The sequence below is a fragment of the Sapajus apella genome, unplaced genomic scaffold, assembly GCF_009761245.1.
Source record: "Sapajus apella isolate SASKATOON/1434 unplaced genomic scaffold, GSC_monkey_1.0 scaffold119, whole genome shotgun sequence".
NCBI classification, from domain to species: Eukaryota; Metazoa; Chordata; class Mammalia; order Primates; family Cebidae; genus Sapajus; species Sapajus apella.
The window spans coordinates 552,857-579,774 of NW_022437059.1; the positions used below are offsets into that span (position 1 = coordinate 552,857).

General features: G+C 47.1%; 1 protein-coding gene and 1 pseudogene across 2 annotated transcripts; one reads left to right on the plus strand and one right to left on the minus strand.

Moving 5' to 3' along the window:
- Positions 1-5,278: 5,278 nt before the first annotated feature.
- Positions 5,279-5,424, minus strand: LOC116538527 (annotated as a pseudogene).
- Positions 5,425-6,882: 1,458 nt separating this feature from the next.
- Positions 6,883-26,916, plus strand: SLC25A44 (solute carrier family 25 member 44). 2 transcript variants are annotated; one of them, XM_032260627.1, is made up of 4 exons: positions 6,883-7,027; positions 13,223-13,860; positions 21,753-21,880; positions 24,340-26,916. In XM_032260627.1, the coding sequence occupies exons 2-4, from the start codon at positions 13,236-13,238 to the stop codon at positions 24,529-24,531; spliced, it is 945 nt and encodes a 314-aa protein (XP_032116518.1). In that variant the 5' UTR covers positions 6,883-7,027; positions 13,223-13,235; the 3' UTR covers positions 24,532-26,916. The 2 variants fall into 2 exon arrangements, with proteins under 2 accessions (XP_032116518.1, XP_032116519.1); XM_032260628.1 differs by having other exon boundaries at positions 21,804-21,880.
- Positions 26,917-26,918: the final 2 nt, after the last annotated feature.

The window sequence follows — 26,918 nt, forward strand, 5'->3', positions numbered from 1 at the left end:
TTTTTTTTTTTTTTTCCTCTCCATTTGATTGGTGAGTCTTCCTCCAACCTTTTGTTTAGAATCTTTGTGTGTCCTTGCTTATGAGATGGATCTGGTCACAGCATGCCGATGGGTTTTGACTTTTTATCCAACTTGCGTGTCTGTGTCTTTGATTGGGGCATTTAATCCATTTAAATTTAGGATTAATATTGACATTTGTGAGTTTAATATTGTCATTTAATGCTTGCTGGCTATTTTGCCCATCAGTTGATATAGATTTTTCATTATAAAGATACTCTTCATCTTTTGGTAAGTTTTTGGGATGACTGATACTGGTTGTTCCTTTCTGTGTGTAGTGCTTCTTTCAGAAGCTCTTGTAAAGCAGGCCTGGTGGTAATGAAATCTCTGAGTGCTTGCTTGTTAACAAAAAATTTTATTTTTCCTTTATTTATGAAACTTAGTTTGGCTGGATATGAGATTCTGGGTTGAAAATTCTTTTCTTTGAGGATATTGAATATTAACCCCCACTCTCTTCTAGCTTGTAGGGTCTCTGCTGAGAGATCTGCTGTGAGTCTGATAGGCTTCACTTTATGGGTAACCTGACCTTTCTCTCTAGCTGCACTTAGAATTTTCTCCTTTAGGGCCGGGCACGGTGGCTCAAGCCTGTAATCCCAGCACTTTGGGAGGCCGAGGCGGGTGGATCACGAGGTCAAGAGATCGAGACCATCCTGGTCAACATGGTGAAACCCCGTCTCTACTAAAAATATAAAAAATCAGCTGGGCATGGTGGCGCGTGCCTGTAATCCTAGCTACTCAGGAGGCTGAGGCAGGGGAATTGCCTGAACCCAGGAGGTAGAGGTTGCGGTGAGCTGAGATTGCGCCATTGCACTCCAGCCTGGGTAACAAGAGTGAAACTCCGTCTCAAAAAAAAAAAAATTAGAGACAGAGTATCACTCTGTCACCCAGTCTGGAATGCAATGGTGTGATCCTAGCTCACTGTAGCCTCGTGCTCCTGGGCTTAATGGGTTCTCCTGTCTCAGCCTCCTGAGTAGCTAGGACTACAGGCACATGCCACGATACCCGGCTATTTCTTTTTTTTGAGATAGAGTCTCAACTCTGTTGCCAGGCTTGAGTGCAGTGGCATGATCTCCACTCACTGCAATCTCTGCCTCCTGGGTTCAAGCAATTCTCCTGCCTCAGCCTCCTGAGTAGCTGGGATTACAGGCATGCACCACCATGCCCAGCTAATTTTTGTATTTTTAGTAGAGATGGGTTTTCACCGTGTTGACCAGGATGGTCTCGATCCCCTGACCTTGTGATCCACCCACATTGGCCTCCCAATGTGCTGGGTTTACAAGCGTGAGCAACCTCACCTGGCATTTTTTCTTTTTTTGTAGAGATGGGTTTTGGTATGTTGCCCAGGCTATCTCAAACTCCTGGCCTCAGGCAACACCCTGTCTCAGCCTCCCTAAATCCTGGGCTTATAGGCATGAGCCACCATGCCCAGCCCTCTTAGCCATCTCTAGCAAAAAAAAAAAAAAACAAACAAACCCATGTATATGCCGGGCGCGGTGGCTCAAGCCTGTAATCCCAGCACTTTGGGAGGCCGAGGCGGGTGGATCACGAGGTCAAGAGATCGAGACCATCCTGGTCAACATAGTGAAACCCCGTCTCTACTACAAATACAAAAATTCAGCTGGGCATGGTGGCGTGTGCCTGTAATCCCAGCTACTCAGGAGGCTGAGGCAGGAGAATTGCCTGAACCCAGGAGGCGGAGGTTGCGGTGAGCCAAGATCGCGCCATTGCACTCCAGCCTGGGTAACAAGAGCGAAACTCTGTCTCAAAAAAAAAAAAAAAAAAAAAAAAACCATGTATATATACATATATAAATACATATTTATATATGATATATATTTTATACACAATATAGATATATATACATACATATATATATATGCACATATATATATATTAGCCAGGCATGGTAGGTAACCCATGCCTGTGGACCTAGCTACTCAGGATGCTGAGGTGGGAGGATTGTTTCAGCCCAGGAATTCGAGGCTGCAGTGAACTATGATCATGCCACTGCAAGCCATCCTGGGCAAGACAGCAAGCCCCTGTCTCTAATAATAATAATAATAAGTAAAATAAAATATACTTACTATTCATTAAGTGGAAGTGGATCATCACAAATGTTGGCTGAGTAGGCTGAGGAGGAGGAGAAAGAGGAGGGGGTTGGTCTTGCTGTCTCAGGGCAGAGGTGGTAGAAAATCTGCTTAAAAGTGGATTTATGCAATTCAGACTCATGTTGGTCAAGTTCAACTGCATAAATAAGTAAGGTAGGTAGGGCACATTAGATGGTGATGTACTATAGAAAAAAATGGATCTGGGGAAAGCACTTTGGGAGTGGGAAGGGTGTCTACAATTTTTTTTTTTTTTTTTTTTTTGAGACAGGGTCTCCCTCTGTCACCCAGGCTGCAGTGCAGTGGCTTGATTGTAGCTCACTGCATCCTCAATCTCCTGGGCTCAAGTGAGCTTCCTGCTTAGTCTCCCAAATAGGTGGGACTATAGGCTCATGCTACCATGCCTGGCTGATTTTTTTCTTTTCTTTTTTAAGATGGGGTTTCACCATCATGGCCAGGCTGGTCTTGAACTCCTGACCTCAGGTGATCCACCCACCTCGGCCTCCCAAAGTGCTAGGATTACAGGCATGAGCCACTGCGCCCAGCCCGACTGGCTGATTTTTTAAGTTTTTGTAGAGACAGGATCTTACTATGTTACCCAGGCTAGTCTTCAACTCCTGGACTTAAGCAATTCTCACTCCTTGGCCTCCCAAAGTGCTGGGGTTACAGGCATGAACCACAGTGCCTACTCCACCTTCTTTTTTTTTTTTTGGGCGGTGGTCCTCACTATGTTTCCAGGCTGGTCTTGAAACAATCCTCCCACCTCAGCCTCCCAAAGTGGATATATGTTTAAGATAAGGCTAATGGAGCCGGGCGCGGTGGCTCACGCCTGTAATCCTAGCACTTTGGGAGGCCGAGGCGGGTGGATCATGAGGTCAAGAGATCGAGACCATCCTGGTCAACATGGTGAAACCCCGTCTCTACTAAAAATACAGAAAATTAGCTGGGCATGGTGGTGCGTGCCTGTAATCCCAGCTACTCAGGAGGCTGAGGCAGGAGAATTGCCTGAACCCAGGAGGCGGAGGTTGCGGTGAGCCGAGATCACGCCATTGCACTCCAGCCTGGGTATCAAGCGCGAAACTCCGTCTCAAAAAAAAAAAAAAGATAAGGCTAATGGTATTTGATGATACACTGCACATGGGGTGTGAGTAAAAGAGACCAGCCAAAGGGTGACTCCCATATTTTTATCCTAGTCAAATGGAAGATGGTGTTGCTAATGAACTGAGATGAAGACAGCAGATAGCTGAGATTTGGGAGAATAGGAGTTCCATTGATGCTATCGGTTCAGGTTCTCCGAAGAGCGTGGTGGTGGGTGCCTGTAATCCCAGCTATTAGGAAAGCTGAAGCAGGAGAATAGCTTGAACCTGGGCGGAGTTTGCAGTGAGGCGAGATTGTGCCACTACACTCCAGCCTGGGTGACAAAGCAAGATTCCGCTTCAAAAAAAAAAAAAAGTAGGCCCATAGGCCTGACATGGTGGCTCATGCCTGCAATCCCAGCACTTTGGGAGGCTGAGGCGGGTAGATCACCTGAGGTCAGGAGTTCAAGACTAGCCTAGCTAACCTGGTGAAACCCCATCTCTATGAAAAATACAAAAATTAGCCAGGCGTGGTGGCAGGGACCCGTAATCCCAACTGCTCAGGAGGCTGAGGCAGGAGAATCACTTGAACTCAGAGGCGAAGACTGCAGTGAGCCCAGATGGTGCTATTGCACCCCAGCCTGGTGACAGAGGGAGACTCCGTCTCAAAAATAATAATAATAATAAAAATAAATAAAAATAAAAATAGTAGGCCGGGTATGGTGGCTCACACCTGTAATCCCAGCATTTTGGGAGGCCTAGGTAGGTGGATCATGAGGTCAGGAGTTCGAGACCAGCCTGGCCAACATGGTGAAACCCCATTTCTACTAAAAATACAAAAATTATCTGGGCATGGTGGCAGGCGCTTATAATCCCAGCTACTCGGGAGGCGGAGGCAGGAAAATCGCTTGAACCCAGGAGGCGAAGATTGCAGTGAGCCAAGGTTGTGCCACTGCACTCCAGCCTGGGTAACAGAGCAAAACTCCATCTCAATAAATAAATAAATAAAATAAAATAAAATAAAATAAATAGGCCAGGCGTGGTGGCTCACGTCTGTAATCCAAGCACTTTGGAGGCCAAGGCGGGTGGATCACCTGAGGTCGGGAGTTCAAGACCAGCCGGACCAACATGGTGAAACCCCCGTCTTAAAAAATAAATAAATAAATAAAAATATAAATAAAATAAATAAAAATTGTAAAATACACACAACATAAAATTTGTTATTAATAACATTAATACATACACAATATTGTGCAACTATCACCACTACCTAGTTCTAGAACATTTTCATTGCCTAAAAGGAAACCCTGAACCCAGTAGTCACTTTCCATCCCCTCCCTCAGTCTCCACAGACTCCGGCAATCACCTATCCACTAATCTGCTTTTTGTCTCTATCGATTTGTCTATTTAGTTTATTTCAAATAAATAGGATTACATAATACGTGGCCTTTGTACCCAGTTTATTTCACTTAGCTTAGTGGTTTCAAGGTTCGTCTATGTTGTAGCATATATTCATTCCTTTTTATTGCTTAATACTATTCCACTGTGTAAATATACCACATTTTGTTTACCCATTTTCATGGGTTGATGGACACTTGGGTTGTTTCTACTTTTGGCAATTGTAAATAGTGCTGCTAAAAATAAACATTTGTGTATGAGTTTTTGTTTGAATATCTGTTTAAAATTGTTTTGGGTATATATCCAGGAGTAGAAGTGCTGAGTCAACGCTAGTTTTATGTTTAGCTTATTGAGGGACTGCCAATGTTTTCCACAGCAGTTGTACCATCTTACATTCCCACCAGCAATATCTGAGGGTTCCAATTTCTCCACATCCTTATCAACGCTCATTTTCTGCCTTTTGTTTTAATTTTAGCCATCCTAGTGGGTGTAAAGTGATATTTTATCAACTTGGTTTTGATTTGCATCTCCTTAATGGCTAATGATGTTGAGCATCTTTTCATGTGCTTCTTGGCCATTTGTATATCTTCTTTGGAGAAAGGTCTATTTAAGTCTTTGCCCATTTTTCTTTCCTTTTATTTCACCTGTGACTATAGACAGGATTCAAAGAGGAGTTTTCCAGTCTCCTCCCTGAGTTTAATGGAGACTTACCTTACCCCTCTGTGTTATTTTTTAATTTGGTTGTCTTTTTGTTGTTGAGTTGTAGAGATACCAACTTTGAAATGAACTGACTCTCCAGCCCAGGCCTTCTAGCACCTCATTTAAAGAGCTCCTCCTCTTCTTTTAAGTTTATATACAGGCAAATAGCTTCAAGAAGCCCTTGATGTCATTGTCTTGCGACAAAGCAAGACTCCAGGTCAAAAAACGAACAAAAAAAAAAAAAAAGGAGGCCCGGCATGGTGGCTCAGGCGTGTAATCCCAGCACTTTGGGAGGCTGGGCTAGTCTCGAACTTCTGACTTCCAGGTTGTCCCTGACTCCTGCAGTTTTTTGAGTTCCCAAATCTCAAAATTGGCTATGTATCCTCAGTTCTTCTGCTGCACGTTGGCCTTTACTATTTTGGCTCTATTAATAATGAGAAAAGTGGCCAGAGCGGTGCCTCATGCCTGTCATCCCCTCACTTTGGGAGACTCAGTCTGCAGCATCGCTTGAGCCCAGGAGTTCTGGTTACAGTGAGATATGATATTGCCACTGCACTCCAGCCTGGGTGATAGAGTGAGATTTTGACTCTAAAAAACAAAAAAGATGAAAGAAGAAAAAGTTACACAAAAATTCGTACAGGCCGGACGTGGTGGCTCACGCCTGTAATCCAAGTACTTTGGAGGCCAAGGCTGGCGGATCACCTGAGGTCGGGAGTTCAAGACCAGCCTGACCAACATGGTGAAACCCCGTCTTAAAAAAATAAAAATCTGTAATCCCAGCTACTCAGGAGGCTGAGGCAGGAGAATTGCCTGAATCTAGGAGGCGGAGGTTGCGGTGAGCCGAGATCGCGGCATTGCACTCCAGCCTGGGTAACAAGAGTGAAACTCTGTCTCAAAAAAAAAAAAAAAAATCATGCATTAGATTGGTTCATTTTTTTTTCTTTTTGAGACAGAGTCTCGCTCTATTGCTGTGCAGATCTCAGATCACTGCAACCTCTGCCTCCCAGGTTCAAGCGATTCTCGTGCCTCAGCCATAGGGTAGCTGGGATTACGGGCGCGCGCCATCACTCCCGGTTAATTTATTTCGTATTTTTAGTAGAGACGGGGGTTTCGCCAAGGCGGCCAGGCTGCTCTCGAACTTCTGACTTCAGGTGATCCGCCCGCCTCGGCCTCCCAAAATTCTGGGATTACAGGCGTGAGCCACTGAGCACATTCTTGATTTGCATATGAACGTCCCAACACCCTCAAACAAGGTGACCCCATTTACAACTGGATCTTGAAGAAGCATCTGGTGATTCAATTTCTGCCAATTAGAAAGAGCTAAAGCACGACACGCAGGCGCCTTAACGCTGAGGGCATAACGAAGGTAAAGAAGGCGTGGCTACTGCCCAAATACAAGATGGCCACCTGGAGGCCGACGGTTCTCGGAAGGGCCGCCCATCCTCGCTCCTGGGGAAGGCTCAAAGGCTCAAACGCCATTGGCGGAATCGCCGACCGCTCATCCTCGGGGGGGCGGTATTGACAGAGTCCAAATTTCCGGTTCCGGCAGTACCGGTAGCCGAATCGAGATGGAGGAAGATGCGACCGGCGGACGGCATTCGCTGGGAGCGGCCGATAGAGTTGGGGCTGCGGCCTAGAGGTCCGGGCTTGGAGTTTGCCTCAGACGCGGTGAAGCCGCCGGAGTCTGAGAAGGTAAGAAACCACCGGCTCGGGGTGCCTGACAACTCAGGTCTCTGAGGATCTGCACTTGTCAATGAGGCAGAGGATGTCTACGGTGCCATGCAGTTTGGGGAATGAAGGACAACTCCGGTGAGGCATCTCTTCTTGGCAGAGGAGCGTGAGATTAGCTGACAGCGGAAGAAGCATGGCAAGGGGCATGTTCGAAGACCCAGAGTGCAGGGGTGGGGTGGGGGGCCAGGACAGAGGCTGCATAAAGGGGTTGTCCCATGGAGTATGTGGAGAGGATTGTCATGTGGTGTCTGTGATGAGGGATCACGTGGATACCTATGGAAGACCAAAGGAAAGCTGGGTGGGAATCTCACCATGTCCGAGGTAGGGAGGAGATTATCTCGAAGGAGAGGTCAGAGGCATCCCCAGGGACCTCCTTAGGGAAATGTATGTTCAGTAGGACAAGAGGGCAAACACGTAAATATATTCACGTTCATGTGGTAGATAGCTCCCAGGATGTAGATGCAATAGGGAAAACAGAAGGAATGGAGAATGTTGGTCTCTACTCTCCCTGTTTCCAGCCGAAAAGTGGGGACCCATGGGTGTCTTGTTTGTAGAAGATGATTTGATTTGAAAAGATATGAATCGATCAGGTGGTCATCATTGTGCTCAGTTCCAGTGACAAGTTAGGATGGAGTCAGAGCGCTCCTAACCTAGCCATAATGGTCCCAGAGTCCTGGAGTAGTTGTTATAATTCTTATAATACTGACAATCCTTAATATTTAAAGCTATGCTTTAAATATTCTTATTCAGCAGGTCTAGGGTGCACTCTGAAATTCTGTATTTCTTTTTTTTTTTTTTTGAGACTGAGTCTTGCTCTGTCGCCCAGGCTGGAGTGCAATGGCATGGTCTTGGCTCACGACAACCTCCACCTCCTGGGTTCGAGCAGTTCTCCTGCCTCAACCTCCTGAATAGCTGGGATTACAGGTGCGTGCCACCATGCCTGGCTAATTTTTGTATTTTTAGTAGAGATGGGGTTTCACTGTGTTGACCAGGCAGGTCTTGAACTCCTGACCTTGTGATCCACCTGCCTCGTCCTTGCAAAGTGTTGGGATTACAGGCGTGAGCCACTGTGCTGGCTGAAATTCCGTATTTCTAACAGACTCCCAGGTGATGTCCATGCTGCTAGTCTGTGGCATTTGATGTCCATGCTGTAGTCTTCCTTGGGTAGTAAGGAATTAGAGCATCACTGTCCAGTAGAACTTTTTGTAATGATAATGCTTTACTGTTAACAAAATGCCTCCACAATTGTTAACTCATATGAGTTGCACCACAACTCTTTTTTTCTTTTTGAGACGGAGTTTCACTCATGTTACCCAGGCTGGAGTGCAATGGTGCGATCTCGGCTCACCGCAACCTCCGCCTCCTGGGTTCAGGCAATTCTCCTGCCTCAGCCTCCTGAGTAGCTGGGACTACAGGCACGCACCACCATGCCCAGCTAATTTTTTGTATTTTTAGTAGAGACGGGGTTTCACCATGTTGACCAGGATGGTCTCGATCTCTTGACCTCGTGATCCACCCGCCTCGGCCTCCCAAAGTGCTGGGATTACAGGCTTGAGCCACCGCGCCTGGCCACACCACAACTCTTATACAACATTGATAGGTTTTATTAGCCTGATTCAACAGATAAGGAAATTGAATTTCAGTGAAGTGACTTGGTTCCAGTTTACAGTACTGAGTAATGGAAGTGAAACTCAAACATGGATCTCCTGATTGCTGGTATTCTTCCCATTGTATGACCTTGCCTTCCAGGTGACACTTCCTTCTCTCGAGCCAGAATCTTATCCCAGAACCTAGTGAATAGTCCAAGGTGAATTTTCTTTCTTTCTTTTTTTTTTTTTGGAACAGAGTTTCGCTCTTGTTACCCAGGCTGGAGTGCAATGGTGCGATCTCGGCTCACCGCAACCTCCGCCTCCCAGGTTCAGGCAATTCTCCTGCCCCAGCCTCCTGAGTCGCTGGGATTACAGGCATGCGCCACCATGCCCAGCTAATTTTTTGTATTTTTAGTAGAGGCGGGGTTTCACCATGTTGACCAGGATGGTCTCGATCTCTTGACCTCGTGATCCACCCGCCTCAGCCTCCCAAAGTGCTGGGATTACAGGCTTGAGCCACCGCGCCCGGCCCCAAGGTGAATTTTCTTATACAAGGAGAGTAGAGGTGGAGAAGAGGACGCATATGCCCCCGGGCCAATTTGTCCCTTTCCATTGGTAGGGTCTGAAGTGGGAGCTCTGCCTCTAATATATCACTTGATGACTTCTAGACAAAGTGCTCGCCAATTCTGGGTCACCTGTTAGGTCCCCAGAGAAAGCATTTCAACATTTGTGCCTGAGCAGTGTGAAAAAGTGGAAGAAAATCCAGAATTGGAGCCAGGCACATGAGGGTCTGAGAAAGAGCCATAAAGAAGTTGGGCTGACTGAATTGGGAGAAGGGAAGGCTGAAGGAACTTTGCATACAGGTATCTGCAAAGAGGATTTTTCAGAGGGTAAAACGAGAAGAATGGGATTGATATTTCCGCAAGAAGTTTGGAAGTTATGTAACAAAGAGCAGGTTGAGATCCCACCTTTTAGGAGCAGCCTGCCCCTTTTGAAGGGGTAAAGGGAGTGCATGCAGTGTCTGCTCCCCTTCTGTTGTAGTGGCTTAGCCCTCTGAGGCATGACCCCCGGATAGGAGTTACCTGCCTCAGAAAGTCCTCACTTCCTTGTGGGAGTTTAAAATAGATTGACATATGTGAGAGATGGAGGCAAGCGGGGAAATTGGATCCTGCCTTAGGATTTCTCATCAGGAGATGCTGGTACTTGGTGGTTCAGCTTGATAAATTGAGAAGGTGCCATGAAATCAGGTCCTGGAACAGAATCCCTGGTTGCTCTGTGTTTTAGTTGCTCTGACCCTCTGCCCTGCAGAGCACGCATTTTGCATGTGCCTGGCAGGAGGCCCTCCTGCTTGAGCCCTGCTGTGTTTGTCTTGTGTTGACAATGTGACTGCTCAGCCACTAAGTTTGGTCACTCCACAGACACACTAGGAAAGCAGAGGCAGCTCTTGGTTTCTCTGGAACAGAGCTACAAGAAGTCTTCGAGCATCTGCATGGCCAGGAGCTTATGCTTAATCGTTGAGTGACCTGCAGCGATAAGGACATTAATTTTGCCTCCCAGAGGTGGGAATGACTTGGCTTTAAACAGTGATTTGTGTTAGAATTCTTCAGATCCCATGGGGTAGAAGGCATGGTGGAGCAGAGGAGAAATCTTGACTCATATCTGCCTTTCCATTGACCAGTTATATGACCTTGGGCCTGTTACAGTAAACGTATCTGACCCTCCATTTCCTCATTTATCAGAAGTGTCTAACTGTACACTAGTTAAATTGTAAGGATTACACGAGGTAGTAGTCAGTCAATCCAAGTGTTTCTCTGTATCTTCTCACCAGTGTTGGAAATATGATCTTGCAGCCCTGAATGGTAGTCACTCTGGGGCAGGAGAGACAGTGACCACCTTTTGAAGGGCAATATTCTCAAAGGAGAATATTGTCCCGCAGGACTTGGTGGGTCCCTGAGGCTGAGGCTGGGGAGGAAGGCCACCTTTGCCTACAGCAAGTGGCATATCGTTGTTGTAGGGGTTCTCTTGACGGCAGAACTTTGCCTCTAGCTCATTTTCCACAGCCTAGATTTTCCAGTCTTGCTAATCCAGTTGACTTCTGTCTTCTCATTTCCAAGCCATTGTTCTCTCTCTTTCACTATCTACGTGGATTATCTTTCATTCAAAGGGCTTTGACCTGTAGGAAGCCTGTGTGGGTTCTGTGCCCCTCCCTCATTACTTACCTTGAAGCTGAGGTTTTCCCTCAACTCTCAAGTACTCCGTTTGTACTGCAGGTCGTCCCTATTTCAATGAAAGTGATACGGTCCAGCTCAGGGAATCCCGAAAAGCTGCCCTTGCTTCCTTGGTAAACCAAAGGTGGTTCTCATGGAATAAAAGCTACCTGAAACCTGAGTTGGGACCTTTGCTTGGGGAAGGGGGTCGAGGATGGACTCTGATTAGATGCTTGGCACCAGATTTGCCACCGGAACTGCTAGTGTAGTATGTTTCAGCCCCCTAGAGTTGTCCTTGTGATGTGGCCACTTCCTTTCTCAGCTGTTGGGATTTCTCTTAAAGTCTGGGGAGCCCCTGCCTCTCACTTCCTGGGATTTATCTTCCCACTCTCCCTTTCTGGCTGAAAATTTCTAGTATCTTACCGAACAGCGTTGGGCTACACTGGAGTACATCATATTACCACATATAAGTATGTCTAATAGGGCCGGGCGCGGTGGCTCACGCCTGTAATCCCAGCACTTTGGGAGGCCGAGACGGGTGGATCACGAGGTCAAGAGATCGAGACCATCCTGGTCAACACGGCGAAACCCCGTCTCTACTAAAAATACAAAAAATTAGCTGGCCATGGTGGCGCGTGCCTGTAATCCCAGCTACTCAGGAGGCTGAGGCAGGAGAATTGCCTGAACCCAGGAGGCGGAGGTTGCGGTGAGCCGAGATCGCGCCATTGCACTCCAGCCTGGGTAACAAGAGTGAAACTCCGTCCCAAAAAAAAAAAAAAATAAGTATGTCTAATAAATGATATCCTCTGATTTGACATTTCCAAAATGTGAAGCTCCTGATTTTATACAGTTTTTAAATTAATAAGCTTGCTAGCTTTGTTTGAAATTCTAGGCATTGGATACACTTAACATGAGGGCTACATGTGCCTTAACATGCTCTGGTTTCCGTCCCTTTCTATGTTTTTTTTTTTTTTTTTTTTTTTTTTTTTTTTTTTTTTTTTTTTTTGAGACGGAATCTCACTGTGTCTTCCAGGCTGGAATGCAGTGGTGTGATCACGACTCACTGCAGCCTCAACCTCCCAGGCTCAAGCAGTCCTCCCACCTAAGCCTCCCAAGTAGCTGGGACCACAGATGCATGCCACCATGCTTATTTTTATATACTGTTGAGATAGGGTCTCCGTATGTTACCTAAGCTGGTCTTGAACTCCTGGGGTGAAGTGATCCTCCCACCTTGGCCTCCCAAAGTGTTGGGAGTATAGGCGTGAGCCGCCGAGCCCCGCCTTTCCCTTTGTATCTTGTGTCCATTCTCCAGAGTGATACAGTGTCTCCTTGAACAGACGGTTTCTTGAAGTCAGAGTCTATCTTCTCTGTCCCTTCTTCCCCTTCATTATCTAAGACTGAGGTTGTGGTTTATATGCTTAGAGTTGAAAGCATGGGGTCCAATGTGTCCTGTACTCTGTAGTTCTCCAAACTCTTTAGGGAAACTACTGAGCTCTCAGGTGGTTCTTTTCTGTTTTTCTCAGAGTGAGTTATCTAATAACTGAAGAGGACTCTGCCCTTTGGCCTGTTCCTGACTTTCTAGCTCCTTTTGCTGGAGGAAGGGGAGGTGATGGGGGGTGCCCTGTGCTGTGAAAGCCCCACTTGCCCTCTTCCCTACACTTTCTTCCAATGCAGACGGGAGGAAATATTATATAAATGTAGTAAGTATGGATCAGGGGAGCTCTGAGGGGCCAGCAAGGGAAACCAGAGACAAAATGAGTTGGCTGGTAGGTGGCGACCACGGGAACCCTGCTGAGGGTGCAAGGCCAAGGTGGTGCCTCCTCAGTGGGCCCAGGAGCATCAAAACTGAAACAGTCCCTTTCAACCTTCAGGAGCCTCCTAAATGTCACTTACTGATGTCCCATTCACCCGCTTAAAGGCCCTGCATCCTGCCAGGTAGCTGTCCACAGATCCTGAGCTCTGCCTGGGTGAGCCAGACAAAAAGAATGCTCCCTGGCCAGGGTGGTGACACCAGGGCCTAGACAGAGACAGAGAGACAGGATAGAAGATCCTGAAAGCTGGGGTAGGGAGCTAAGGAGGGCATGGAGCCAGGGGAATCACTGAAGTGAGGGACAATTTCTAGAGGAGGGAACCTGAGTAAGGAAGGCCTGGCCAAGGACGGAGAAGGGGACATTATCCTGATCTATAAAGGAAGGTTCAAGTGGGGATTGACAGAGCCAGGCTGGGTAGGGTCCAAGCTTTGGGCAGGCGACTGTCCAGAAGATGAGGCCTGAGAATGGGCCTTCAGAGCCCAGCCAGAAGGGGAAAGCACAAAGTTCTAGCCTCCTTCCTCTCATCCCTCCATGCTGCTCAAATCCCAGGTCTTCAGGCACCATGGAGGACAAACGCAACATCCAGATCATCGAGTGGGAACACCTGGACAAGAAGAAGTTCTACGTGTTTGGTGTGGCAATGACAATGATGATCCGTGTCAGCGTCTACCCATTCACCCTCATCCGTACCCGGTTGCAAGTGCAGAAGGGGAAGAGCCTCTACCATGGGACCTTTGACGCCTTCATCAAGATCCTGCGAGCAGATGGTATCACTGGCCTCTACCGAGGGTTCCTGGTCAATACCTTCACCCTCATCTCTGGCCAGTGTTATGTCACCACTTATGAGCTCACCCGGAAGTTTGTAGCTGACTATAGCCAGAGCAACACAGTCAAATCACTGGTGGCTGGTGGCTCAGCCTCCCTTGTGGCCCAGAGCATCACAGTGCCCATTGATGTAGTCTCCCAGCACCTGATGATGCAGCGCAAGGGTGAGAAAATGGGCCGCTTTCAGGTGCGGGGGAACCTAGAGGGACAAGGGATAGTTGCCTTTGGCCAAACCAAGGACATCATCAAGCAGATCCTGCGGGCTGATGGGCTACGTGGCTTCTATCGAGGCTACGTGGCTTCACTGCTTACCTATATCCCCAACAGTGCCGTCTGGTGGCCCTTCTATCACTTCTACGCAGGTAAGCAGGGGCCAGGACAGTGGGGGAGGAAGGTGGGATTTCTAATCGGGCTGAGATACTATTGGTTGGTGCATGTTAGAGTAGAGGTGAGATTTAATGGGGTAATGGGTCATTCATTCATCAAATGTTTGAATCCAAGAGGATTTAAAGCTGCATAAAACATGGTTCTCACTTTCAAGGAGCTTCCAATGAAGTGGGGGAAGCAGACAGGTGGAAAGACTAAAACAGTGTGCAGCATATGCTCTGTGTGCTTTGGAGTCACTGGAAGGTGGGGGAGGACAAAAGCCATGTTTGGGATTTGAAGATGAATCTGATGGGTAATAGTAAGCTTTTGAGGTGGATGTTTTTCCTCAGCATTTTTTTTCTTTTTTCCTGAGACAGTCTTGCTCTGTCGGCCAGGCTGGAGGGCAGTGGCACAATCTAGGGTCACTGAAACCTCCGTTTCCTGGGTTCAAGCAATTCTCTGCCTCAGCCTCCCGAGTAACTGGGATTACAGATGCCTGCCACCACACCCGGCTAAATTTTGTATTTTTAGTAGAGACAGGGTTTCACCATCTTGGCCAGGCTGGTCTTAACTCCTGACCTCGTGATCCATCTGCTTTGGCCTCCTAAAGTGCTGAGATTACAGGCATGAGCCACCCTGCGCATGACCAGCCAGCATTTTTTTTTTTTTTTCTGAGACAGAGTCTTACTCTGTCACCCAGGCTGGAGTGCAGTGGTGAGATCTTGGCTTGCAACCTCCTGGGTTCAAGAGATTCTTGTGCCTCAGCCTCCTGAGTAGCTGGGACTATAGGCGTGTGCCACCATGCTTGGCTAATTTTTGTATTTTTAGTAGAGATGGTATTTCACCATGTTGATCAGGCTGTTCTTGAACTCCTGACCTCATGATCTGCCCACCGTGGCCTCCCAAAATGCTCGGATTACAGCTGTGAGACACTGGCCCCTCAGCATTGTTAAATTCAAGGTGTGGCTGGGCGTGGTGGCTCACGCCTGTAATCTCAGCACTTTGGGAGGCTAAGGTGGGCAGATCACCTGAGGTCAGGAGTTCAAGAACAGCCTGGCCAACATGGTAAAACCCTGTCTTTAAAAAAAAAAAAAAAAAAAAAAAAAAATTAAAAATAAATAAATAAATTCAAGGTGTGATATAACCTTGAATCTCTCTACTCCTATAATGTATCTTTGTTCATAAGACATTTTACTTTTTAAGTATTTCCTATTTCATAGAAATGGGGTTACTCAGTCAAAGATAACATTTTGAGGGCTTTTATAAACATACTGCCAGATTGCCTTCTTAAAGGGCAAGAGCAGGACTTGTGTGTACCTGCTACCCTGGGACATCCATCCACAGCTTTGAGTAACTACCAAACTCCCATTAGAGCAGCCTGTTTGCAGCCTCCATAAACCCGGCTGTTGGCCCCTAACCCTTGGTAGTGGGCATTCTGTCCCACCCCACTGGAAACTTTTCTGACCAAAATTTTGATGTCTTCTTAACCTGTAATGATTTCGGTTTTTTTGTGGCTCTGTACTTTCCTGGTGCTGCTTTTGTTTTTTTGATTATTGCTGCTGCTGCTGACTCTTCTTCCTTCTTCTTTCTTCTCCTTCTTCTTCTTTTTTTTTGAGACGGAGTTTCACTCTTGTTACCCAGTTTGGAGTGCAGTGGCGCAATCTCGGCTCACCACAACCTCCACCTCCCAGGTTTAAGTGATTGTCCAGCCTCAGCCTCCCAAGTAGCTGGGATTACAGGCATGAGCCACCATGCCTGGCTAATTTTGTATTTTTAGTAGAGACAGCGTTCTCCATGTTGGTCAGGCTGGTCTCAAACTCCCAATCTCAGGTGATCCACCCTTCTTGGCTTTCCAAAGTGCTGGGATTACAGGCGTGAGCTACCGCGTCCTGCCCGCCCCCCCTTTTTTTTTGAGATGGAGTTTCACTTTTGTCGCCCAAGGGGAGTGCAGTGTCGTGATCCTGGCTCACTGCAACCTCCGCATCCTGGGTTCAAGCAGTTCTCCTGCCTGAGCCTTCAGAGTAGCTGAGATTGTGCCCGCCACCACACCCCAGCTAATTTTTGTATTTTCAGTAGAGGCAGCGTTTCTCATGTTGGCCAGGCTGGTCTCGAAACCTTGACCTCAGGTGATATTCCTGCCTCCGCCTCTCAAAGTGCTGAGATTACAGGTGTGAGCCACTGCACCCAGCCTTTCTTATTTTTTGGCTAGCTCTGTTACTTCTGTTTAGCACAGTGTTTCCGCTGGGGTATTTGTTAAAAGTCAGGTTCCTGGATTCTACTGTGACCCTTTAATGTTAAAAAAGCTTCTCAGGAAATGTGAGCATTTTCTCTGGAGTCTGTCTTTAGCCTTCTCTCCTCGCTTGACTGTATTTACAGTTAGAGCTGCATTTTTCTGACGTGTCCATCATCTCTACTTCCATTCTCATACTAACCTGTTGAGAGCCCTGTACAGACATTCTGACTATAGGACTTCCCCATCTAGATGATCTACTTTTGTCTAAAACTTTCTGAATTAACTAGTCCTCATCCTGAGCTGGTTCTCTTTTCTGACTTAGTTTCATCTGTCAGTGGCCTTGTTATTCTCCAGATCACTGAGACTGAAGCCTTAGGGATTGTGCTTGACCACTCCTTCTTTCTTGCCCCCATGTCTAGTCCTGGTGACTGCAGAATTTCTTTCCCAACTTTCATTCCTACTGCCTTCCCTGGAAACCCTTCCCAGAGGGTCTCTGTTACCTTCCTCCCAGACTGCTGCATCAGCCTTGTAGCTGTTCCCTCCTAAGTTTTCTTCCTTCCCATCCATAACATACATGTCTAATGGACTGATCTTTTCAACTCTAGTTGTCATGTTCAGTGGCTTCCACTGCTTACCGAATAAAATCCAAACTCTTCAAACTGGCTTTAGCCTCCCTTAGCAGTGAAATCTCTCACTTCTCCCCTAGGCATAGGCAGTCTGTGCTGTAGCCTGAGCAGGTAGTGCACAGTTCCTCAACCATACATACATCACCTCTCCTACCACGGTGCCGAGATGCCTCCCAGGTTCACTTACCCTTGGTGCAATCATGACTTACCTTAAGTGCTCTTTATTGCCTCCTCTTCCTTCCTCTCCATGTAACCCTTAACCCAGAAGTGATCTTTCCCCTTTTTCATCCCCACAATGTTGAATCTTAAGGCAGTTATACATTTGCCTTGATGTTATTTGTGTGTGCCTTATCTCTTCTACATGGAAAGGTTCTTGGAAGGGGGAGGAAGGTAACATTTATTGAATGCCCACATGTGCCAGGGCTCTGTGTAAGGGCTTACATATCACATAATTCCAGTCTCACAATAACCCTGTGATTTAAGTGTTCTATAAGAACAGGGACCATGTCTGTTTTTGTTCACTATTGTACCTCCCAACACCTGGCTCAAGGTCTGGTGAACCTTAATTGCTCGGTAAACATTTTTTGAATTAATAGACTGGTTCTTGCCACTCCCTTTTGCTTAAACTCTGCCAGTACTGGCTTACTGGCATCTAGAATAAAATCAATTTTCCTTTCCACCATCTTTACCTCTCCACTGATCTGACTCCTGTCTGCTTTCCCAGCCCCACCTTGTGCCACTCTTCTCTCCCTCACTGCTCTTTCCTCAGTTCCTGGTACACATCAAGCTCTGTTCTTACCTCAAGGCCTTTGCAGATAATGGTCTCTGCCTGGACACCCTTGCTCCTGTTCTTTATGTGGCTGGCTCCTTCTCATCCTTCAGGCTTCAACTTACATGTCATCTTCACAAAAAGGACTTTATCCTATTGGGAAGAGGGCTCTTTCTGTTTTATATGTATTTCAGTACCTTGTTTTCTTCTTAGTACTTGTCATAATTTGCAGGTATTTTACCCTCAACTCCCAGCTCTTTAGTTAGAATATGAGTTCCATGAAGGCATCTTCCTGGCCATGTCTCTGTTTTACGTCTGGTACTTATCACGGTGCCTGGCATCTAGTATTAAGTAAATTCTCATTTAGATCATTAAATATTTGTCCAAAGTCAAGCCAGTCTTGGCCAAGAGGGACTTAAACCAAGTCAGCCTGGGTTCATCTTTTGCCTGGTAGACGAGATTCTTCAGTGTTCCTTGAATGAATAATAGAGAAGAATGAAAGATGCGGAGTTCATTCGATCTTTTGTTTTCTTTTTTTTTTTTAATAGAGACGGGGTTTCACCATTTTGGCCAGGCTGGTCTCGAACTCCTGACCTCAAGCAATCCACCTACCTCGGCCTCCCAAAGTGCTGGGATTACAGGCGTGAGCCGCTGCGCCTGGCCAGTTTGTTTGTTTTGAGACAGAGTCTTGTTCTATCATGTAGACTAGAGTGCAGTGGCATGATCTTGGCTCATTGCAACCTCGAACTCCTGGGTTCAAACAAGTCTCGTGCTTAAGCCTCCGGAGCAGCTGGGACTATAAGAACAGGGACCATATCTGTTTTTGTTCACTATTGTACCTCCCAGCACCTGGCCGCCACCTCACCCATCTAATTTTTTGTATTTTTAATAGAGACAGAGTTTCACCACGTTGGCCAGCCTGTTCTTGAACTCCTGACCTCAAGTGATCCATATGCCTCGGCCTCCCAAAGTGCTGCGACTACAGGCATGAGCCACCGTGCCTGGCCTAACATGGAGTTATTTCTACCACTTTCTTGCCTTTGTGTTTCATCCTCTCCCCAAGGCCCAGGAAAATGGCATATGTGCATGATTAAAATTGGAATCTGGATCCTGCTGTAGCTTGCAGGCCCGGAGGCCAGTATACACAGGCCCAAGGGGGCAAGCAATGCCAGTCCATATGCTACAGTTTTTTTGTTTTTGTTTTAATTTTTTTTCCTTTTTTTTTGAGACGGAGTTTTGCTCTGTCGCCAGGCTGGAGTGCAGTGGCACAATCTCGGCTCATTGCAACCTCCATCTCCTGGGTTCAAGTGATTCTTCTGCCTCAGCCTCCCAAGTAGCTGGGACCACAGGCATGTGTCACCATGCCCGGCTGATTTTTGTATTTTTAGTAGAGACGGGGTTTCACCATGTTGGCCAGAATGGTCTCAATCTCTTGACCTCGTGATCCGCCTGCCTCGTCCTCCCAAAGTGCGTGGATTACAGGTGTGAGCCACCGCGCCTGGCTAATTTTTTTTTTCAAATGGAGTTTCCCACTTGTTGCCGAGGCTGGAGTACAATGGCATTGCCTTGGCTCACTGCAATCTTCGCCCCCTGGGCTTGAGCAGTTCACCTGCCTCAGCCTCCCAAATAGCTGGGATTATAGGCACCTGCAACCACACCTGGCTAATTTTTTTTGTATTTTTAGTAGAGATGGGGTTTCACCATGTTGGCCAGGCTGGCCTTGAACTCCTGAGCTTAGGTGATCACTCACTTCAGCCTCCCAAAGGCCTGAGCCACTGTTTAATGATTGCAAAATGCCTTTTCTTGGGAGAAACAGGACACCAGTGAGACGGAACCACCAATTCACTTTGTTCCTGTTTGTATGCTGATTCTGGGGAAGAAAGTAGAACTAGGGGAGAGGTGGTTCTGGTAAGGCTTAAGGAATTCTGCCATGCCTGCTGGGACTTGGAAGCTCTCATTTCTGCCCTGCTAGCCTCCACCTCCCTACTTCTCCCTGGCCACAAACTACTAAAAGTAGGAGCATGAGGAAAAAATTCTTAAAGGTATGACAACTGAACTATGGAAGAGAAAACCCTAAGTGACTTACTTCTTGGATCTCATCTGCTGTTCCTTCCCTCACTCATACTGCTCCAGGATACTGGACTTGCTGCCCGGAACACTTGCCGTCTGCTCGCGCCTCAGGGTTCTTGCATAGGACATTATCTCTTGCTTTGAAAACTCTGTCCATAGATCCATATGGCTTGCGCTGCCGTCTTCAGGTCTTTGATTGGACTTTACCTTCTTGGAATGAATGGGCTTTCATCCTTAATCCCTGAAAGATCTGAGAAAATAAATAAATAAAACGACAACCCCTTACCCTCCACCTTTGGTCTCCCTATCTCCCTTTCCTGCTTTATTTTTATCTATAGCACATACCTGCCGACACAGCTATGTATTTTGCTTTTTATTTGTTATGTCTCCTCACATTAGAATATAAATTTCCTAAGCGCAGGAATTTGAGGCTCTTTTATTCACTGTTAAATCCTCAGGACCCAAGGTGACCCACTCATGGTAGTTATTCAATAAGTTTTTGTTGAATAAATGAATGAACTCTTGTCTTTCACCTCCAGAGAGAGTAAAAATAAAATGCAATTGCAGGTAGACCTCTCAGTGGTAGTGGGTTGGGTGAATCTGGGTACCATTCTATCTTAATTAGCATTTTGAAAGATGAATTTTTCTTTCTTGATACAGGCTGGAGAAAAGTGCTCATTGTAGGATGTGACTATTTTTAATATTAATTGTTTTTATTTTTTAAAACATGAACATGGTTCAAAATTCAAAAGTTAAGAAAGGGTATGTAATAGGCAATGAAAAGGCTCCTCACTCACCACAGTCACCTGGTTCCCTTCTATAGAGACAGTCAGTGTCACTGGTTTTTATTTTTTATTTTTCTTTGAGACAGGGTCTTACTCTGGCTGGAGTGCAGTGGCGTAATCATGGCTCACTGTAGTCTCTACTTCGAGGACTCAGGTGATCCTCCAACCTCATCCTCCCAAGTTGCTGGGACTACAGGCCCGCACCACCATGCCCGGCTAATTTTTTTGTATTTTTGGTAGAGGAGGGGTGTCACCATGTTGTCCAGTCTAGTCTCAAACTCCTGGGCTCAAGTGATCCACCGACCTTAGCCTCCCAAAGTGCTAGGATTACAGGCATGAGCCACCGCCACCTGGCCATGTCACTGGTTTCTAATGGATCCTACCAGAGTTACTCAATGCATATAGAAGCAAATATTTAGAGTATGCTTTTCTAGCCTCTGAGTTAGGAGAAAGAGAGCAAAGAGGAATAAGGCTTTTACATCAGGAAGGATTTTCTGCTCATCAGATGAAAGGAGTCAGCAAGCAAAGAGATTTGAAATCCCCCTCTCCAAGGAATCTTGTTCTGTTTAAATGGATGATGTTGGCCAGGTGCAATGGCTCACACCTGTAATGACAACACTTTCGGAGTCTGAGACGGGAGGATTGCTTGAGTTCAGGAATTCAAGACAGCCTGGACAACAGAGTGAGATCTGTCTCTACAAAACTTTTTTTTTTTTTTTTGAGACAGAGTCTTGCTTTGTCACCCAGGCTGGAGTGCAGAGATGCAACCTTGGCTCACTGCAACCTCTGCCTCCCGGGTTCAAGTGATCCTCCTTCCTCAGCCTCCCCAGTAGCTGGGACTACAGGCATGTGCTACCATACCCGGCTAATTTTTTTATTTTTAGCAGAGATGGGGTTTCACCGTGTTAGCCAGGATGGTCTCAATCTCCTGACCTCATGATCCGCCGGCCTTGGCCTCCCAAAGTGCTGGTATTGTACACAGGCACCACTGTGCCTGGCCTACAAAACATTTTTTTAAAAATTAGCTAGGCATGGTGGCACAAGCCTATAGACCCAGCTACTGGGGAGGCTGAGGTGGGAGGATTGCATGAGCCCCAGAGATTGAGGCTACAGTGAGCCATGATCACACCACTGCACTCCAACCTGAGTGACACAGCGAGACCCTGTCTAAAAAAAAATCAAAATAAATGGGTGGTGTCACCAAGATGACTTCTGGAAAGAGCCTGAGACTTAGAATTTTCTGAAGGAAACAGAAAAAATAAAAGCTAGGAGTTAGGTGTGTAAGGTGGCAAAGGGCGGAGGGTTTGTCCGGGTTAGGAAAGCTACCTGGTAGAAGCAGCAAGCACAGTGAGGGCAGACCGGTGGTACCTTGTGTCTTGAGGCATTGTCTTTCCCTGGATTCCAGAGCAGCTCTCCTACCTGTGTCCTAAGGAGTGCCCTCACATTGTCTTTCAAGCCATCTCGGGACCCCTGGCTGCAGCCACTGCCTCCATCCTCACCAATCCCATGGATGTTATACGAACCCGTGTGCAGGTAAGACTGGCCACTTCCCTCACCCTTCTCCTGGAGAAGCCATTAGAAGCATGACCTTCGAGCCCTCTAATGTTGCCCTGACCTCTTTGTGTCCTAGCCCTCTAGTCCAGATGTTCTCCTGAACATCTAAGCCCCTTCTTTGTGCTTAGAATCTACAGAAACCAGCCCATGGCTGGGCGTGGTAGCTCATGCCTATAATCCCAGCACTTTGGGAGGCCGAGGCGGGCAGATCACCTGAGGCCAGGAGTTCAAGACAAGCCTGGCCAACATGGTGAAACCACGTCTCTACTAAAAATAAAAAATTAGCTGGGTGTGGTGGTGGGTGCCTGTAGTCCTACCTACTCAGGAGGCTGAGGCAGGAGAATCACTTAAACCTGGAGGCGGAGGTTGCAGTGAGCCGAGATTGTCCCACTGCACTCCACCGTGGGTGACTGAGCGAGACTCTGTCTGAAAAAAAATGTTAGCCTAGCACTTAAAGTACCTGGAATGCTTCTGACTCTGTCTACCACCTACATACCTCTCCTCTATCACATGCCCGTGCCATAGCCTGTCAACAACTCTTTCCTTTACCTTGCAGCTTTGTAGTTATAAGAAATGTTGATTTCAGTTAATTCATAAGTCTGTCTGGTTTTTCCACTAGGCAATAAGTTCTCTACGGATTATGAGGGTGACTGTTCTTAAATGGGTGTGACAGATTGTATGGTGTGGGTGCAGCAAAACCGCCCTTAGTAATGCTTGTCTTCAGTCGGCTTAAAGACTGTTACACAGCACCTAGACCAAGGAAATAGAATCTGAATGATGATATACAATGTGCAAATAGTAGGTATTGCCATATAAATTTTTTTTTTTGAGATGGAGTTTTGCTCTTGTCACCCAGGCTGGAGTGCAGTGGTACGATCTCGGCTCACTGCAACCTCTGCCTCCTGGGTTCAAGCGATTCTCCTGCCTAAGCCTCCGAAGTAGCTGGGATTACAGGTGCCCTCCACCACGCCCAGCTAATTTTTATATTTTTGGTAGAGATGGGGTTTCACCATGTTGGCCAGGCTGGTCTCCAACTCCTGACCTCAGATGATCCACCCACCTCGGCCTCCCAAAGTGCTGGGATTATAGGCGTGAGACACCCTGCCTAGTCTCTGTATAAAGTTTTATATCTGATTCATGGAGAATCAGACATAGTGGAGAATGAAAGATGTACAAGAGAGTGAAGTCATTGGGTTATGGTGAGGGGAGGAGGGAAGGAAAATAAGCTTAACAGGTTGGGGATAAAATCAGCTTTCCTAGTACCAGGATGTTGGGAAGGAGATAGGTAACAAATACAGGTATTTTTGTCCCCAAGAAAGAGTGTCCCCCTCCATTTGAAAATGAATACACTGGCATCTGGTTGGTTTGCAAATAATAAAGTACACAGGGTCAGTCCTCATTTTTTCCTGAGCCTTGTTCTGGGTGTTCTAGGAGGAGATCCAAGGGAAAGGACAGGTCTCTACTTTGAGGAGCTTCCAGGCTGGAAAGACACTGAGGCATAGCTGAAAAAGTCCTTGACATGGCTCTGGATAAAGTTGAAGGGTTATGGAAGCAGAGATGGTCACATGAGAGAGTACTGGAGAGGAAGAAGGGAGTGTGGAGGAGGTGCTGAAGGAGGCAGGGCGGAAGAGGGAGATGTTCTTAGCCATGGCTGGGATATCTTGTGAAGGTCATACCATATAAGGGGAGGTATGAACAAGGAGTGCGTCTGTCCTGTATTGGCTGAGGGGCTGAGGGGTGGTTTCTAAAGTTATAGTTTAGGGGTGGGGGGGTGTGGGACTGTTGAGAAAGAAGAGAGAAGTGATTCCTGCTTGACCAGGCTTTCAGTGTGATAGGGAAGATGTCTATATTCGTTCATGGGGTGTGTGAAGAAAGATGGTAGAGATGGAGAGGAAGATTCTAGCTCTGGGGCTTCAAGGGATTGAGATGATCAGAATCAAAATCACAGACTAGCACAGCTGCAGAGGTTCTTAGGATTTAACCCAGCCTCCCTGAGACCAAAGAGCAGCATCCAGTTCAGAGATTCATGGCTACATAGTTTATCTCATGATATCAGTGATAGCTAACATATGTTGTACGCTTACTGTCTGCCACCACTTTTGTTAGTATTTATGAATATTATTTTCTTTCTTGCTTATAATAACCTTGTGGTGCAGGTACTGTTATCATTGTTTTATATTTGAGGAAATGGGAGCACAAAGAGTTAAGTAAATTACCGAAGGCTATGTTGTTAGTAGGCTGAGGAGCAGAATTCAAACTCTGGCAGTCAGGCCCCAGGACTCATACTAAATCACTGTGCTGTACCATCCCTCACAAGCAGAGTCCACTTCTTCCAACATCCAAGTTGGCTCTCCGCACTTTAGCCAAAAACAGAGGGAGATTGAGCAGAGGGGCTGTGACTACAGACAATGGCCCCTCCACTGTGTTGACTTTTCCAGGTTGAGGGCAAGAACTCCATCATCCTGACCTTTAGACAGCTGATGGCAGAAGAAGGGCCTTGGGGCCTCATGAAGGGCCTCTCAGCCAGAATTATCTCAGCCACACCTTCCACCATTGTCATTGTGGTGGGCTACGAGAGCCTCAAGAAACTCAGCCTCCGACCTGAGCTGGTGGACTCGAGACACTGGTAACCATCGGTGGGGAGAGGAGCCTGCTGTTTTCTACACTACTGTGGGTCAGGGACAGAGTGGAGAGGACAGCACCCTCTCCAAATGCCCCCACCACACACCCAGCCCTGCCCTGGGCCAGGTGGCCTATCTGGGATAGGGATAGAGACTTTGAACTGCTCTTGCTGACGAGGCTCCATGCCTGGATCCCTTGCCCCTACTATTTAAAATTCTCTTCTGAGCTGGGCTCCCTCACTCAGTCCCTATATTCGATACTGGCCTAAAGACCCCACCCTCCACCCTGCCAGCCCTTCTGGCTTCCCCCTCCATCTGTGTCCCTGCGACCCTGAGAAGAGCTGTACATAGAGCTTGCTTACTACCACTGGTTCTTCCTCTTGGGCTTTCAGCCCAGACTCCAAGCTGCTGCTATCACCCCTCTCCCCTTCAACTCTTAGCCTTGCTTATTTTTATTTTGGGACTGAGCTGCCAGCTAGATGACTCTGCTTTTCCCTGCACTTGGGGCTACGGTGCCAGGCACTTATTTGCACAAGGAGCAGGAGCAGCAAAAATCTCTGGTTCTCCAGAGCACTTGTCCTCTCTTTGGAGGGGTTATTAGATTGGGGAGAAATGTTGATACTTTATTTTGTGTGTGCGTGTTTGTGTTTTTTAACATCTGTGAACCAGGCTACTAGTCCTGCTAAAGCGCCAATCCTGCTGTCAGAGCCCACCCCTTCCTAAGACAGGTAGAAAAATGTAATGTAGCATTTTCCTCAATTCAGTTCCCTGTCCCTTCAGTCTCAGGAACCCTAGGAGAGTCTAAGCTGGGGTGTCCCCTGGCCCAAAGGACTCCCGTGGTGGGTACACTTCTAAGTGGATCAGGCTGTCTTGGGTGCACTGGACTTGGGCACTACCTTGAAAAGTCAGGTTGAGAAAGTAGTTGATGTAGAAGACAACAGGAGGGCATGTGTTCCCCAGCACATCCACCCAGGCCAGCGGAGCCAAACCTAGGAGAGGGCAGTAGAGATTCCCTGCCCCAGTCAGCCATGACATACACGTAAATACCCCAATCACTCAGACTCGTGGCAACAAACGTTGTCTCACAGTGGGGAATCTCTTTAAGTTCCACATCACTGGATGTGAAGTCATCCCAGCCATGGTACCCTGTGGAGGGATGCTGGAAGAACATAAAGAGCAGTTCAGGAAGTCAGCCGATACCAGGACCCCTGCATTTACCAGCCTGATACTGCCAAGATTATCTGATGCTTTCCTCAGGAGATAGGAGAGGGGTGCTCCTTCTTCCCTGCCTCATCCTCCCTACTGCTACTCCTTCCAAGCCTGTGATGCAGGTAGAGAGGTGCAGCAAATAGACAAGAAGGCATGTCAAACCCTGCATTTCTACCTGAGACATTTGGCTTGGACGGTCCTCCAAACCCTATTGGTCCCACCCCCTGGGAAAGGCCATGGTGCCAATTTGAAAGGTGCTAGCTACCTGAAGCCTTGATATTTCTTATGGCTGCTGCACATTCTTCCACCTTGGCCAGAACAGGTTCTGAAAACCGTTTCTCTACCTTCACTACCACCGCTGCCCGTCTTGATCTCTCTGAGGGTTTTCCCCATTCACTTGATTTTATTTTCCCCCTGCACTTTGTGAAGAGAGGCCTCCAGTTTCTGTCCAGGAATGTTCACATCCAAAGGGTTGGACCCACTGATAGTTCTGAATCTTCTGCCCCTCCTCACCGCTTTACCCTGAGAACCACAAATACAATGGAGCAGTGGGCCCCTCCCATCTCTTTAAGCTCATCCTAAGGAAACCTCTGGAGGTTGGTTTTTGTCAGCTCCAAGGCTTCCTCCCCTAGAGACTGGTCCCAGTCCTTCCCCCTCCATGGCACAGTGGGGAAAGTGTCAGTAGGGAAGGTGTCACGGACAGGAGGTAGGATCCTGCCGTTGGCGTCTTAGTGTGTTTCTCCCCCGAGACTTTCCTTCTGTTTTGTCTTGTGCAGTATTTTACAACGCGCGCGCACACACACACACACACACACACACACACACAGCAGTTTTAAGGGTGATGTGTGTATAATTAAAAGGACCCTTGGCCCATACTTTCCTAATTCTTTAGGGACTGGGATTGGTTTGATTGAAATATGTTTTGGTGGGGATGGGACGGTGGACTTCCATTCTCCCTGGAGTCCATAACAGAATCTTGGATGTATTGGTTGGTAACTAAAACTAAAACTCTGGGAGACTCGCCAAGGCGGGAGACCTGATGGGAGCATTGAGGAACAAGGGAACGAAAAGGCAGACTCTCTGAACATTTGATAAAATGGACTCTTGTGAACATTAACAGTGAATATTCACTGTTGCACTGTACGAAGTCTCTGAAATGTAATTAAAAGTTTTTACTGAGCCCCCGA

Excerpts from the sequence above, each read along its gene's own strand:
- SLC25A44 (XM_032260627.1), top strand. The coding sequence starts at position 13,236 with ATGGAGGACAAACGCAACATCCAGATCATCGAGTGGGAACACCTGGAC. Across the intron at positions 13,861-21,752 it reads CTTCTATCACTTCTACGCAG|AGCAGCTCTCCTACCTGTGT; the intron begins GTAAGCAGGGGC and ends CCTGGATTCCAG. Across the intron at positions 21,881-24,339 it reads TTATACGAACCCGTGTGCAG|GTTGAGGGCAAGAACTCCAT; the intron begins GTAAGACTGGCC and ends TGACTTTTCCAG.